Raw genomic sequence first — 16956 nt, 5'->3', positions numbered from 1 at the left:
TTTACCAATTATTTTATGACTTGTGGGGCTTTTAGGCTGAAATTAAAGATCGTTGGACATGTATATATTAGAGAGAGATCATTTCATCTCTCATCATCATCGTCACTTGGAGAATTCAAACCTTCTAAAGGAACTCACACTTGTTTCTCTTTTGGCTATTGGAGTATCTTGGATGCATTTTGATGTTTGGAAGCTATTTTGGATTATCTTTGGAGCCATTCTTTGGTAAATGGATAGATATACTACATGTTATCTTTTAAGTGTATATTGTTGAAGATTTTCTTTTTGAAATTGTCTACTGTATGGAATTGTTGCTTCTATATTATGCTTATTTGTGCCCTAATTTGTTAAAGATAAGTTTTAAAGGTTATCTAGTTGAGAATTTCATATGTTACTCATTGTATAACATGTAATGAATGTTCCTAGTGGAGGAATTCTTATTGACTTTCCAACTTCCATTTTCCTTAGAAGTGGGTAATTGTTGGGAATCAATACCTAGGGCATCAATTTTCACCCTCCTTAGAGACAAATTTAGCTTATCTTTAGCATCCTTGACTCCATATGCCCAAAGGACAAGGCACTAGTCCAAGTCCTTGGTGATGATTCTTACTTTTCATCCATAAATTCTTCTCTTAAAATTTCGACCCTTTTAGGGCTACGATGTCAAATTAGGGCTTAGAATGGAAGAGGTTCTGTGGACACTTGAGAGCCTAAACATCAAGTGGAGAGACTTGGGTATTTGACCTACAAATTTGGTGGGCATCCACTTAAGTTTCCTCCATAAAATCTCTTGCCCTAGGTGTTTTCCTAAGAGGTAAACCCTAGTTTTTCCTCCTCAACTTGAAGGATTTCTTGAAGGTTGTATGAACTTAGTACTTGTTGGAGTGTATCTTAAGAAGCCTTTTCTCTCCATTTCCTTGACGTTGGGTATACCTAAACTCAAGCAAAATCGAAAAGCTCGACGTCTTGTGCATTTTATTCCTAGGTAAAGCATATTGTTGCTTAATGAAGCCTTATACGTGAAATTTGAGTCTTTCTTGAGAGTTTCTAGCTTATCACCTTATACCTTGACCTTAGAATACCTTTCATATGCGAACCTATCCTACTCATACCCCTGCCATCAGTGAAAATCTGTGAAGAGCCGGGGGCCTTGGCTGTGGTGATAGTGGGACATTGCTCCATTGTTAGCACTTAGTCTAACTTTTTATCTTGTTGGGTTTCCCTCTCTAAGGCCTACTAGATTTTGTGGTAACATGGACGAAAGGAACTAGGAATGATTCAAATTTCTTCTTTTGAAATTGACCTCATTAGTTGGATACTGTCCTTAAGTTACTAACTTTAGAATATTTTCAATTAGATTCATAATTTGTTAAAGTTATGCAGTGTGAATTAGCTAAGGAGATGTCGGACAAGCTTGTAAGCAACTATGAAGGAGATGAAAAAGTTAAGAAGGAAAAGCTTCAGACTTTTTGGAGAGAATTTGAAAGCTTGAATATGAAAGATGAAAAAGATGTTGTTGCTTTTTTCTTTGAGTAGATGAAGCAGTTAATTCTCTTAAAGGACTTGGTGAAAAAGTTGAAGAAATAATAGCTGTTCAAAAAACTTTGAGGTCTCTTCCTCTGTGTTTTTATGTCAGAGTTTTTGACATAGAAGATTAAAGGATTTAGAGAATTTAAAAATGGATTTAGCAATTGTCCATTTGGTACTTGGTCTCTAATTAATAATAAGCAAGAAATTGACTCCATAAGGCACTAGTCTCAAATCAGAATTTAATCTAATGCTTAAATCTTGCTTAATTTAACCAAGTAGGTTAATCAATCGTGTCTCCTAGACTTGTTGGTTGCCAACTTGTCCTTTGCCTTCATATTTCTATAGGGACTACCCCCCATAGCCTGCTTTTGGGAGACAACTCGAACAGAGAGGTCGGGGATCAGAGTGATAGTGAAACATAGAACCAATGCACAATAAGAGTATTTGTGTGTAGATTTGTGTATTAGAGTAAGTAGGTAAATGTATTATTGATAAAAATGAAATAGTGATTACAATTCTTCGTGGCGGTGTGCCTATATATGCATTGAGTGGCCATGAAGATAGGAGATCACATCTTTTGACCAATGTCCCTTCATAATTAATGGGACATTAATTAATTTAATTAATTAATTATTATTATTATAACTTGTTATTTAATGTTTATTTTTTAATTGATGTTTGTTATGAATATTTTATTCGTAACATTGCCACTCCCTTTAGAGATGCTTTGTCCTCAAAGCATAACCAAAAGGTTTTCCTCTACTTGAACATTGTTGCTATGGAGTGGTATCTTTATGTTGACTGGTGCAGTCGTCACGAGTAATTGTACCTTCCTTGAAGCTGGGAGTGTTAACACCATATAATTTATAATTTCGTCCTTGCCAGTTAGACTCCATGAATTGTTCTTCAAGGTTTGTAGTATAGCTTTCTAGTTGTATCAACCATTATGCACTTAGAACTACATCCATTTCTTTGAATGGTAGGGAAAATAGATATGTTTGTAGCTCCAATTCTTGTATTTGGATTGAAGCCTTATGACATTCTCCTATTTCCTTGAACTTTTGCCCAATAGCGACAAACATGGTCAGGTCCTTGATTGGGCATATACAAAGATCAAGTTGTTTAGCAAGATCGATGTTTATACAATTGTGAGTACTACCAGAATCTACAAGTATATTGACATTTCTGCCTCTTATGAGTCCCTTGAGCTTTAGGCTTTTAGGACATAATCTCCTCCTCATGTTTGTTGATGGTGTAGTAAGCTTAATGTTCCTTCTTGGAGATTGGTTTCTCTTCTTTCGAAGATGTGGTGGAACGTATTTTGCAGTTGCTTGTTGTTCTTGATCTCTGGGAGAGTTACTATTTTCATCAAGGTTTTTTCAAACACATGAGATTGCAGCTAATGACGATTCCTTAGAATCTGAATCTTCACTTTGTGTGACAATTATTCCTTCATCACGTACCTGTACTTCAACTTGCTTCCCATCTACTATTTTATATTAGCGCAGGGATGCATCTTCACATTTATGTCCTGGCGTTTAGTTTTCTCCACATTTGCGACAATTTTTTTTTTAATCTTTTTTTTTTTATGCTTCTGACTCATTACTTGAAGTGTCTGATTCCTTCTGGACTTCATAAGTATATAACTTCTTGTTAAGGCATCTGTGTCCTGATGTCCATTTGTCTCCACAATAGCTACATTTGTTAGTTTCTTTTTTTCTCGAGTGTTGTTGTTGGTCTTCATCTTCCTTGAATAATGACATTCTGAACTTATGTTTTCTCTCAATAATTATTGCTGCATGTTTAGCTTCTTCATTGGTTTTGGGTTTATATAGTTTTAATTCTTCTCGAATGTACTGTTTAAGCACACATCTATACATTTTTAGTTGTTCTTCGTCTAAGAACCCCTCTTGTCTTATAGCTAATACTTCCCACTCGTGGGTGTATTCACTTACAAATCTTTTTTGTTTGAGGTGAACTAATTTTTCGTAAACATAGTCTTCTTCTTCGTCATGGAAACCTTTGAGCAGGGCGCCTACAAAATTTTTCCAATTGAACGAACGAGCCTCACATCTATTGGACCACCATAGGAACCAATCATATGCTTCAACTTCGAGGTGGTTAGATGCGGTCATGACCTTCTCTTGTTCGCCTATTGGCGGGTTTGCTCCGAAGATGGCGTCCATTTTATTTACCCACACAATAGGCCCTTATGGTCCTTACCATCGTACTTAGGTAATTCCCTTTTAATTCTGTGGTAGCCTTTTTCGGGGAATTTTGTTTAGTACTAACTTCGTTGGAACTGTATATGCGGTATTCATGGGACTTCGTGCATCGACGAGAATTCATGAATTGGAAAAACTTCACCTTCTAGAGTCTTGGGACTTTGTGGTGACTCTTGGGACTTTGTGGTGAGTCTTGTGGATTGACTCCTCCCATAAACTGGCTCATCATGTTCTCTATTTTTTTGATATTAATTGTCAATTGGTCTTGAGTGCTAATTATCCTTTCTTGGTTATTTCCGAATTCCTCCTGTTTCTTTTCGACATCGTCAAGGCGCTGGCACATTCTATCAATTTCCTCTTGGAATTTCCTTAAATTCGCATCGTCATGGCTACTCCCCATTTTGTTCCTTTTTTTCTTAGTAGATTTTTTTTTTAATTAATTAATTATATAGTTATAAACTATATAATAGGGTTATGCCCCTTATATAATAATTATGATAAGATTAATGACAATGAAGAATCGTTGAAAGCTCTTGGAGTATGGAATGATACGACTCTTAAGGCAACGCGTGGACCACGTGAAAACGGTGGATGATGTTGGTCAGAGTATCTGACAACACAGGACAACAGACGGGGGTTGGTCGAGGAGATAAGCCGACATCACAATGGACAAAGACGCAACGGGGACTTGGATGAGGACAGACGGTGAGACGACGACAGATGGGGAAGGCGGGAGCACGATTGACGGGCAAAGAGGATCGTGACAAAAATGTGGTGGTCAACGAATCTTGGGAGGATGACAAGCACAACACGAATTGGGACCAAGTTTACGTAGACAGACAAGGAATGATGGTGGTCGATGGTTGATTGAGGACGACGACAATTGGAATATGGGGAGCGAGAGGCGAGGTGTTGACCGAATTGGGATGCAGCTTTGGACAAGGGATTCGGTGGAGTGATGAAGATAGGGCTGAGGATAGGGAGCAGCAGATAGGGAGCAACAAATGGAGGTTGAGTGAGAGAGACGAATGGTGAGTGAAACCAACACAGGAATGATTTGATGGCTCTGATACCATTGAAACATAGAACCAATACACAATAAGAGTATTTGTGTGTAGATTTGTGTAGTAGAGTAAGTAGGTAAATGTATTATTGATAAAATATGAAATGATGATTACAATTCTTCATGGCGGTGTGCCTATATAGGCATTGATTGGCCACGGAGATAGGAGGTCACATCTTTTGACCAATGTCCCTTCATAATCAATGGAACATTAATTAATTATTATTATTAATACTTGTTATTTAATGTTTATTTATTAATTGATGTTTGTTATGAATATTTCATTCATAACAGACAACCCTCAACCTGAGTCATTGCCCGACCTGAGTCATTGTCGCAGTGCCTTTACAATCTAAGCGACAATAGGACTAAAGCACAAAATATTTTGTATGTTGAAGGATTCAAACATAATCTTTTAAGTGTTAGCCAGATGTGCTATCAAGGTTATGATCTCACTTTTTGTGCTAAAGATTGTTAGATAAGGGAGACTATTTTAGGAATATTAGTGGGAAGAGCAATAAGGACTCTATGCAATGTATATATTCTTGATGAAATTCAAGGAGAAAAAAGCTACATTCTACAAACATATGAGAGTTGGCGATGGCATAAAAAGCTAGGACACTTGAGTTTTGACAATTTGATAAAAATCAGTAGAACACTAGCAGTGAGTGATATGCGAAAAATCTTGAAATCAACAAGCACCATCTCTGAATATTAAAAACATGGGAAATAGACAAGAGTGAGCTTCAAATGAAAAGAGTGTTTGATGTCAAGACCACTAGAGCTTATTCACACAGATCTTTGCGGACCAACAAGAACACCAACCCTGCAAGGTGAAAGGTACTTTATGCTGTTTATTGATGATTATACTAGAATTCCCTTTAGGTGCTTGCTCATGAAGAGTAAGTGATTAATACTATGTTGCACAGGTTCGCGAACCTGGGGGTGGGGTTCTCGAACCCGTCCCAGGTTCTCGTCCCCAAGTATCGAATTCGGGTACGGGTGCTTCTGAGAAGAACCCATAAGAACCAGGTTCTTCTATGAAGAACCAAGTTCTCCATTAAAAAAATTTGGGTTCTTTTGTCTTGACGAGTATAGAGAACCCTGATGATGGGTACATGGAACCCCAAAATCGGGTTCTTTGGGGTTCATTTTAGTTTTGATTTTTAAATTTTTAATTAATTTAATGGGCTTCCCCTAATATTCCAGGTAACTAGTTCTTCATCTTGCAAGAGGAATTGGAGTACTTATGCCTTTATCCATTTAGTAAAGAGAAATAGGGTGGGCTCAAGGAAGGCAGAGAACTTAGTGTACATTCATAGCACACTTTGTCTCATATCTCGAAAAGACCCTGGGTACAAGGAGGGTCCTTTCAAGAGATGGGACCAATACATAGATGATGCTATGTGTGTGGACAAGGAGATACAACCAGATGGCCTTATTGAGCTACCTCCGGTTGCTATGGATGAGCAGGAGCCTCAAGATGAGAGTGATTCCTACCTGGAGAGATCCTGGGTGATCCTGATGACATGGATGCTGATGACATGGCTTGAGAAAGCCATTGTTCACTATTAGCTATTTTTATTTTAGTATTTTAAAATTTCCTAGTGCTTGTTCGGAGATGCAATAAGGAAAATTTTGAATGTACTATGACAATGAGCATATCTCATTATTCTGATTAATATGTAAACTCCAATTTGCACTTGATATCAAACTAGAAATTTTGAAATTTCATTGTGAATGTTGAATGTTCAATGATGTGCATGTTTAAATCTTTAAAGTTTAAATCATAAATATTTTAGTTTTCTTGTTTAAAGTTGAAAAATATACAAATTCTTATATATTATAATTTATAAAATATAATATTTATATATTATGTATATAAATTATAATATACCCCCGATGAACTGACACACATTGTTTCAAAAATGACATACCCGTTCCCGTCCCCGAACCCACGTTTCTTGGCAACATAGGATTAATATGGTTTCTTTCCTAAGTTTAACTTAGGAAAAGCACATTGATTAACTTAATTGATTAATGTTAGCTATTGGGCTAGGTTTCAAAATAATATAAATGAAAAGCGCATTGATTAACTTAATTGACTAATGTTGGCTACTGGGCTAGGTTTCAAAATAATCTAAATATTTAAGTGAATTAGATCAAATATCTGCCATTGATCTTAAGTGGGTTAGGCGTTAATCCTAGCCATCTATCACTTTGGAGATTGGGGATATGGGATTTAGCTCAGGATGTAATTATAAAATAAGCCTAAGGGAGAGGATGAAGACACATCAAATCATTTTAAGAGAGTGATTTTCTCAAGAGAGTAAGAGACTCAACAATGAAGAGAAGAGAAAGGTGTGCAGTGAGGTGATTTCAGGAGAAGGAAGAAGAGACCAAGTTTGTGGAGAGAGAGAGAGAGGGCTGAGATTTGGAGGGGGAGATCTGTGAGGGGCTGAGATTTACCAGCTAGGCTTGTGCAGGGGTAAAAAAAAAAATTGCTCCAGTGTGCAAAGGGCCATACAGAACAAGGAAGGGAGGTCGATTTGCAGGTCTGAAGCCAAAATTTTCCAGAACTGAGAATGGCCAGTGGTCTGAATTCTTCAGGGGGCCAAAAATCCGGGGTCTATATTGCTGTAATTTTGTGTATTTTCTAAGAGTCAATTTCTTTGTTAAGGGAGCCCTAATTTTCCTGAGTTCATTCAAAGTGAAGGAGAATTTGTTGGGCAGAATTTTGTACTGTTTTTTTTTAAGTTTGTGGTTTTCTTTGCTGTTTTCTTTCTGCTGTAAACTTAGTTGTGAAGTTAAAATTACCAGTATATTTATTTTCAGCAGTTTCAGAACAAAATTTAACTGGATGAAATAATTTCTGGGTATAAAATAATTGTTGAGAAAAATAAATCAGACCTGGTTAATTAACACTGCTATCACAGCATGGCTGAGGTCAATCAAATATTCAAATTTACCTATTCACCACCTTTTCAGGTTTTGCTGGATACTTTGATGCTACACTATATAAAGATATCCATCTTGGTATTGAACCTTCTACAGCAACACCTAACATGTTTAGCTGGTACATACTTTTATCCAGATTTTTTCCCACAACTATGCCTGTGAAATTGGTTTTATTTTATTTTATTTCCATAATGCTGTCATAGATAAGGGTTTATTTCAAAGTAGATAGTCTTCAAAGCTGATATGTTTTACCTAAGCTTTATGTAAATATTTCTTGACAATTTCAGGTTTGCAATTTTCTTCCCACTTCGTAAACCCATTTATTTGCCAGCTGGTTCAGTCTTGGATGTCCATTTCTGGCGTTGCATAGGTGCTACCAAGGTATGGTGATCTGTGGTGTAATGTGCTCCTAGTATTATAAAGCCCTAATACAGAAATCTAATTTTTTCTGCCATTTTCTATCCAGGTTTGGTATGAATGGTCTGTCACCTCTCCGTCAGTTTCACCTATTCACAATTGTGGTGGCAGATCATATTGGGTTGGTTTATAATTAGAATGGTGTGGATATACACCATTTTCTTTGTATTTTTAACACTGCATTTAATTTGTTACAATTGTCATGTAAACTGAGAGATAGAAGCAAAGCAAGTGAAAGCCATTTTCTGTTCTCAACCTTGTATCTGTCTCCCTCGGCTGGATAGATATTATTTTAATTTCTTTATTGAAATTTATGCCCTATCATCATATCATCTGGTTATGGGGGCAGCAAGCTTGTAGTTATATGTTAAATCTCAATGGCTGGAGTTGGGCAGCAAGCTTGTAGTTATATGTTAAATCTCAATGGCTGGAGTTCTATGGTAGACAAAAATTGAAATTTTGAAGGTCGAATGAGAAGACGGACCTTTTTGCTCAAATTCCAGTCTAGATGGCCACATTTCTACTACAAACTAACTCGACACTGTCAGTGCTGCATGATCTGTAGCTTTAGTTGGATTGAACAGATTTTCAGGATGTTCAACCAGTGTTGAAGTAGGATGTGGCTGGATTTCCACTTGGACATGAAGCTTTCTTCTTTTTGACTTAAAACATATGTAGTGTCCATGGAGGTGGCCTTTACAGTGTTAACATCTTATGTACACCGTTTTGCTTCTTATTCTGGTAATGTAAAAGCATGCATATTGTATTCAAGGTGTTGATGTAAGTGGGCAATATCTTTCCTTGTTTTTTGGTCATTTGCAGCTGCACTTGCATCTCAACCGATGCTGTACTCTTTAATTAATGTCTTTTACTGCCTTAGTAGCGTTTCATGATTCACCCTTTGTCTTGTATAAGACATGAACTCGTATATGAGACCATGAAGGTAAGCTATGTTTGCATATCATGGCCATTAGCTGCCACGTTGATACTTCCATATGTAACTGTTAATTTGCGGATGGGGCCCAATTCTTTGTCACTAGGGTCGCTTCTCCCCTTTCTCACATCTATCTGGCCATCTAATTCCCAGTTTATCTTTACTTCTAGTTGATATTATTCCAAATTTCCAGTCATGTAATAGGTTGTGATGTGGCTGAAATTCCTGAAACTATGAATTAAGTGTCATCCTATAATTGCATTGAGAACAGGCAGGTACATTTACAGCTTCGGTGGGAGTGATCCATAAATTGTGTGCGCCTGTGTGCCTGATGTGACATTGAATCTAGATATTGCATTGGGTGCATAGAATATAGACATTAGCAGACATTCATCTAAACCTCTGGTTCAGAAATGCCATTAGTTGTATAGTTGATACTTCCATATGTAACTGTTACTTTGCAGATGTGGCCCAATCCTTTGTCACTAGGGTCAGTTCTCCCCTTTCTCAAATCTGTCTGGCCTTCTGGCTTTCTAGTTGATATTATTGCAATCATGTAATAGGTTGTAAAGTGGCTAAGATTCCTGAAAATGTGAATTGTCATCCTATAATTGCATTGGGAGTAGTCAGGTACATTTTACAGCTTGGGTGGGATCTAAGAATTGTGTGCACCTGTGTGTCTGATGTGGCGTTGAATCTACACTAGCACACACTCATCTAAACCTGGTTCAGAGATGCACCTTAAGGTTGTTAAAGGCCAATTGACTTCACAAATGGTAGGTGTATCCAATATTAGAGCTTTGACACATGTAACGTTGAACTTTGCCTCCTTGAAGTGCATCTTTGGTAACAGTAATGATTTGATATATTAAAGTTAATCAAAATCATCACAGTAAAATGCAGAAATATCCGATAACTAGCTTCTTTTTACAATGCTCTTAATTTCTTAAAGTCGTGTACACTACTAAAATGAGCTATTTGACGTCATTTAACCTTAATGAGGTCTTGGACCTATACACAAATTCCTCTAAGAGAATATTGAAAATAGGACTCAATATATAAGTGAAACAACGAGTATTTTTTTCTCTAGAAAGAGTAACCATCCAAATTTTTACGTAGAGGGGTTGAAACTCTCATATTGTTCTGGTGATTATTAAATATAGTGTACTAAAAAAATGCTGAAAATATTACTTAGGCTAATTTGGGTAATCCCATCAACTTGACAACATCCCTATTGACAGATGAAGATTTGAATTTGTTACGAGGGACATAAATGTTTGTGGTCGGGTTTGGTAACTTGGAGAGAATATATACATGTACATGTCTGTTGGAGATCAGATGCACAACAAATAATAAAACATATGCACAGCCATAAAATCATGCACAGGAAACACAGAGGTTTAACGTGGTTCACCCAACCAATCTGGGCTACGTCCACCAAACATAGGCATCGGCAATTCTTTATTAATCAAACAGGAGATTACATAAATCAAATCCTCACAAACTCTCACTCTCACACTACTCAAACACTCCGTATGATCATCTGATTTATAGCAAAGAGAATCTCCTCAGCTCTGCATTATCGTGTTAAAGTCCACTTAGGCACGGGATGTCAATCTTGGAAAGCTCATACACATAAGCAGGGATTTATGACCACTAAGCCAATATCACGTCAAGAACTCATTGTAATTGCTAAATTATAAGTTGATAGAGAAAAATATTTTTGCGCTGAGCTGAAGGGGATCAAATCAAGATTTATTTTCATTTCATTAATTGAGAAAACGCTAATGTTCAAACTCATTTGGCTTTTGACATTTGTTGAAAAGGTAATCAAGCATTTTGGTTTTGTAAAATATGCAAAAATAATTGGTGTTATAAGAGAAGACTATTTGCATTGAGCAAATGGTTTTGTTATAAAATGTGTATATCGTATCAATGAAGCAATGGGGCAATTTTATAGTTATCCATATAGGTATATATGACATTACTCCTAAACATAGGAGTGGAAAGGCATTTTGTATGGAAGACTCATGTTATGTATAACAAAACAATTGATAGTCTTAAATATCAAATAGCCAAGAGTAAGTTAATGTTATGAACATAATAATAAGTATAATCGATAACTACGAAAGCGCGTGTTCATTAGTTGGGACATGACTACTCATGAGAGGTTATTATGCCTAATTTTTATATGGGGCTCTCGTTTGTAATTGAATATATCATTCTTTCATATAATATTCAATATATTATATTGTATCCTCGAAGGATTACTTTATATTCCAAGTCTGTTGGATTATTTAACTATGAACTAGGGCTGACTATCACATTTGATGTTAGAGCATCGTTTTTTTTATTAGGCCTTTGTTATTATGGATATGGTAGCATCGAACATGTCTTTTAGTCTGAGATGTTGCTAAGAGGCTAAGGAACACTAGATCCCCAAAACCTAGAAATTGTTTTGCGAGATAAGCTTGGGAACACCTTAATTAAATTAATTTGCCATAATTAAAATATTTCCTAAGTCTAACTTAGGAAAAGTGGTAAATTAAAGTTAATTAATTAAGGATGTTTGAGATTGCTCTAGAAGCCTTTATTGATGATGTTTAATTGATCTTATCCATTTATGGAGATTAAATTGTGGTTGTTGAGACTCCAGCGAGAGATTATAAGAGCATGTTGAATGGCTTGGGGATAACACCAGTGTCATTGTTGTGAGCAAGACAAATCAAGCTATTGAGTTTCCAGTTTTTAGTGAGGACGCACTTCGAGCTAGGGAAAGAGCATCAGGGAGAGGGAGTAGCAGAAATTTGAGAGTAAAGATCCAGAGGAGACTTTCGTCAATTTACCAGTGTTCAAGAAGTAGGAAAAAAGGAGGTTGAATTGTTTGCAAAAGAGGTTGATTTGTGTCGTGTGAATTAGCCAATCGAGTAGTACGAGTTATCCGAAGAAGGTTTGATCCGTTGCTAGAGGTTGGACCAATGTCTAGAAGGCAGAGAAAATTCATTCATAGGCAAAAGGAGGCTAGACAACCCAGTTGGAGGCAAATCCAAGGTTGTATGTGTTGCTCAGAGGCAACATTGTGTATTCCAAGCAGTAGTGCGAGCTTCCAGTGTGGGGTGCGAGTAGGCTAGATGAGGTTGAGTTGATTTTTAGAAGAGATCTGGGATCTCTAATATATTTTGCTAGTGTATTCTTAGAGGATAACTAGTTGGGCATCCAATTGTAAAATTTCTCAAATTACGAAATAATAAAATAAATCCTCATTTTTTGCACTAGTTTTCCCTTTGAAGTTTTTCTAGGGGCGATTAGTCCAAAATGACGGTGTCATTATTTTGTGTGTGTGCATCTATTTCTCAGTCCTTATTTTACTTCTTTGGTGTATTTTATTTAGTGAATAATTGCATTGTGGCTTATTCACTATTTGTTGTTAATAAGTTAACAAAAGATAAATAAACTATTAAGTTAAGAGAATAATGCTCGGTTGTTGTTGTTCAAGGATTTTTCACGTGGTATCAGAGCATTATTGATCAGATCAAAGGCTCAGAGGCGAAAGGAAGAGAAATCTTGCAGTTTTAGAGGGAGATATGGAGCATTATTTCCATATCTGTGCGGATCAACTAGGAAGTGTGAATCGCCGAAGGCAGGAAAATTAATTTCCAATTCATGGTGAAGGAAAAGTTTGATTGGCCCTAGAAGTAGTAGCAACAGGCAGTGGATTTGCTGGAGAGGGTTTCTAGTGAGTAGATCAATGAATTTACAAAGTAGATTTGGGCACCAAGATTTGCAGCAAGGGTTTGTAGTTGTAGATTTGCATTGGTTAGGAAGAGAAAAGCACACCAAGGATTATACCCAAGACTTCTCTAGTGTATTTGAAGTCATAGATTTTCCAATATGGACGCAAAGAGATTCAACATTCAAGAGGCTACATACTTGTCTTCCAGATTGGAAGATGACTTCACTCAAATAGCTTGCCTCTCTAGCTCAACTTCACAGGATGTCTTGTACATAGATAGTGGAGCGTCAACTCATATGACATGACTTAGAGACCACTTTTCCAGCTACAGGGAGGATGAGATGTACTTCTAGATCCAGATGGGAAGCAAGAGTGAATGTACTCCAATTGGGAGAGGTACCATCGAAATTCAGAGGGAGTCAAGAGCAAGCACCAATGTTATAAATGTGTTGCATCTGCTCGACTTAGGTATGAACCTAATTTCAATGTTAGAACTAGAGGATAAGGGATATGATGTATACTTTGTAGGGGAAAAAGGTGTTCATCAAACACCAAAGTTGGAAGAAGGTGAAGCAGATTGGAGTTCATAACAATAGGTTATATAATGTAATATTCCTAATTAGCCACGGCTAATTGGAATATTCAAGTTTGCCCAATTTTTGCCTTCTATAGTTATTTTTAAATAAAAAAAGTGAGGACAGGGGACATAACTCACTTTAAGAATAAAAAGTCACTTCCTAGTAGCACAACGTTGTGACTTAAGGAGGAGCTAAGGGGGCTAAAGGGGGACGCAAAAATGGGGCCCACGCAAACACATGGAGGGACTGCGCAGGATGGAAGAACACATGGCAAGAGGGGAATCACGCAGGAGGAGGTGAGCCTAGGGATTGCGAAAGGCAGAGGCTATAAAATAGAGAGGATCCCCCTCATTTTGGATCATTCAGTTATGTGCATTTTGATCTAGTCGTTTAGACTTTTGAGCATGCTGGCTATTTAGCTAGTTTGCAGCACTGTTTAGTGCATCGAGTGTCTCTGTTCAGAGATCTCATCCTTAGCCCCAAGGGACTTCGAATGCTTGCTCGGGCAAGGTATTTCCTTTGGTGTTTCAGCAGTAGTTTCATCAGCATTCCAGCAACAATTTTAGCAGCGTTTTGGAGGAATGCACAACATTGGGAGAGGGACGTAGTTCTTTCTAGTAGCAGTGTTGGATTGGGGTTTTGCAAGGGAATTTATGCTAGGAGGTTGAGCAGGGGTCCAACTCTTGTCTCATTGGAGAATTTTTGGTCGGGTTTCAGGCAGTATTTCAGGTAGAGTTTAGAGGGGTTTCCTTCAGTGGCAGCGCAGGGCATTGATGAACTGCGCAGAACCCCAAGAGGGTGTTTTCCGGGGGTCGGCCATTCCAGGAAAGCTTTCTGGGTTTTTCTGGGTTTCTTTAGTAGAGCCCGAATCCAAAGTTTCATTTTTTTCTTAGGAGGGGTGCAGCCCCAAATCATCATTTGTTTTCTAGCAGCAACAGTAGCACAGCAGCAGCGTCCACGCAGAGAGGCCATTCTTGTCATTCTGAGATTATTTCTTCACTTGCCTTGTGCAAGTTGAGGTGCCATCTGTATAATCACCTTTTGTACTCATTTTATTGCTCAATATAATAAAATGGCTTAGCATTTCTTGCTGCATTTCTTGTGTATCTTCTTATATTTCCGGTTTACATTATTATATGTTGTTCCACTGTTATTTTATCACTTCCAGGTTATTATATCATTTGCACATATTTGGTTGGAGTTTTGCTGGGGTTTGAGGAATGTTTTGGGTTAGGAATATTACATATAAGTTGCAACTCAACTCCAAACATCAAAGGCACTAGTTAGCAGTGACAATAGTGATAAGAGTAGCAGTGGGAGAGACCTGAATGAATTATGGCATAAGAGAATGGGTCATCTACACAATGGAGCTCTTAGGGTGCTCAAGGAGATAGCAATAGGTGTTCCAAAATTAAGCACAAAACATGATGATGTGTGCAAAGGCTTCGTACTTGGGAAATATGTTAATGCAATATTCCCAAGAAGTGAGTAGATCAAATGGTTTGTTGCAACTTATACACTCATAATTTTGCAGTATTATGTCCACTAAATCTTTTAGAGGGTATGAGTACTTCATCACCTTCATTGATGACTACTCCAGGAAAACTAAGATCTATTTATTGATGACTAAGGATGAGGTTTTCAGTCGTTTCCAAAAATTTAAAGCTCTAGCGGAAAATACGACAAGGAAGCAAATTGAGATGCTTTGCACAAATAACAGAGGAGAGTACACTGATAATGACTTCATGGTCGTTTGTGTGAAGGAGGGCATAAGGAGGCAGTGGACAACTCCATACAATCCACAACATAATGGACTAGCAGAGCGAAAAAACAGGTCTATAGTTGGGGCGACAAAAACTATGTTGTATAACCAGGACATGGCCTTGTTTCTATTGGATGAGGCATGTAACACAATAGTGTAATACATAATAGGGTTCCTCATAGGGTGTTGGGGAAGATAACGCCAAAAGAGGTTTTTTCAGGGAAGATGCTGGAGGTTAGTCACTTCAGGATCTTTGTCAGTGTAGCCTATTGTTATATAGTAGATAAGAAATGCACTAAGGTAGATCATACTGCAGAGAAGGGGTTCTTCGTTGGATATAGTGAAACCTCAAAGGCATAAAGGATCTATATTCCTAACAGCATGAAGATTATCGTGAGTTAGGACGTGAAGTTCATGGAGGACAAAGCCTTCAAGAGATCTGGCAAGATGTCAGCAACTGATCAGAGTGAGTCAACAAAAGCTCCATTGGCAGCTGCAAGGACAATCACAAGGATCTAATACAGTTACTTGTATGAGAAAGACCTTAGGTGTAGGAGATCCAACGAGTTCATGACAAATAGAGCACCAGATGCATGATGAGGAGTTGGTTGAACCACCCACCACTAGTGGTTGAACCAACAGAGAATTTTGTCAGATGCTTAAGGATGTGTGGCAGTTTATGGGAGCTCCTAAATGGGCAAGAGAGAACACAGGCAACCAAATAGGTACCAAGCATTATTGGCACAAGTTGTTGAACTGCCCAACTAAGAGGCTACACAACATCAGGTGTGGCATGATGCCATAGTGGAGTATAGCTCCATCATGATGAACAACGCTTGGGAGGTAGTACCGAGACTTATGGATAGGTCAGTTGTGGGCTCACGGTGGACCTATGACATCAAGTACACTGTAGATGGAAGTGTGGAGAACAACAAGAATAGGTTCATGGAAAAGGGGTATGTGCAACAGGAATGCATAGATTATGAGAAGACCTTTGTGCCAATTGCCAGATATACTTCCATCTAGTTAGTTATATCTCTAGCAACACAGATGGGATTGTAGATTCACCGGATGGACGTCAAGGTAACATTCTTGAATGGGGTGATAGAGGAGGAGGTATACATCGAACAACCAGAGGGCTTCGAGACACACGGGAGGGGCACATGTGTGCATATTGAAGAGAGCACTGTACGGCCTCAAATATGCTCCCAAGGTGTGGTATGGTCTAATTGACAACTACTTGCAGCAGATGGGATTTTTCAAGAGTGTTGCAGATCCTAACCTTTACTAACCAATGGTAGAGGGTGAACCACTCATCTTAGTGTTGTATGTGGATGACCTCTTTCTAGTATGGTCATCAGGACTCATAAGGGACTACAAGAGGAACCTGACAACAAAGTTTGACATGAAAGATTAGGGATTGATGCATTACTTCCTAGGCTTGAATGTATGGCAGAGGGACAGGGAGATCTTCCTTGGTTAAGGGAGATACACTACAGAGATTCTGAGTAGGTTTAAGATGCAGGACTGTAGGTCTATGTCCATGCCTATGAATAATAACTAGAAGAAGATAGATGCATTGTAGGACGAGGACATGGACCCTACCTTGTATAGATAGCTCATCAGTTCACTCATGTATTTGGTCAATACTAGGTTGAACATTTTCTTCGTAGTCAACACTCTCAGTCAGTTTATGGTGGGACCTAAGAAAGTACAATGGACATTAGCGATGCATATACTAAGGTATTTGCACAGG

At 37.9% G+C, this 16956-nt stretch overlaps 1 protein-coding gene across 2 annotated transcripts in view; it reads left to right on the top strand.

Moving 5' to 3' along the window:
• The window catches only part of SKB1 (SHK1 binding protein 1), a 238743-nt gene extending 229779 nt beyond the window's left edge, over window positions 1-8964 (top strand). For both annotated transcript variants that reach the window (XM_089438948.1, XM_089438949.1), the window contains 3 exons: window positions 7807-7894; window positions 8064-8157; window positions 8243-8964. In XM_089438948.1, the coding sequence (XP_089295074.1) occupies window positions 7807-7894; window positions 8064-8157; window positions 8243-8326 (266 nt within the window). In that variant the 3' untranslated portion in view covers window positions 8327-8964. The remainder of the gene's footprint in view (window positions 1-7806; window positions 7895-8063; window positions 8158-8242) is intronic.
• Window positions 8965-16956: the final 7992 nt, after the last annotated feature.

This window comes from Pinus tabuliformis, chromosome 9 (genome assembly GCF_031772625.1).
Source record: "Pinus tabuliformis cultivar Carrire ecotype Pingquan chromosome 9, CPIR1, whole genome shotgun sequence".
NCBI classification, from domain to species: domain Eukaryota; kingdom Viridiplantae; phylum Streptophyta; class Pinopsida; order Pinales; family Pinaceae; genus Pinus; species Pinus tabuliformis.
Note: the sequence above shows the minus strand (reverse complement) of the source record. Positions and strands in the feature narration are given on the sequence as shown.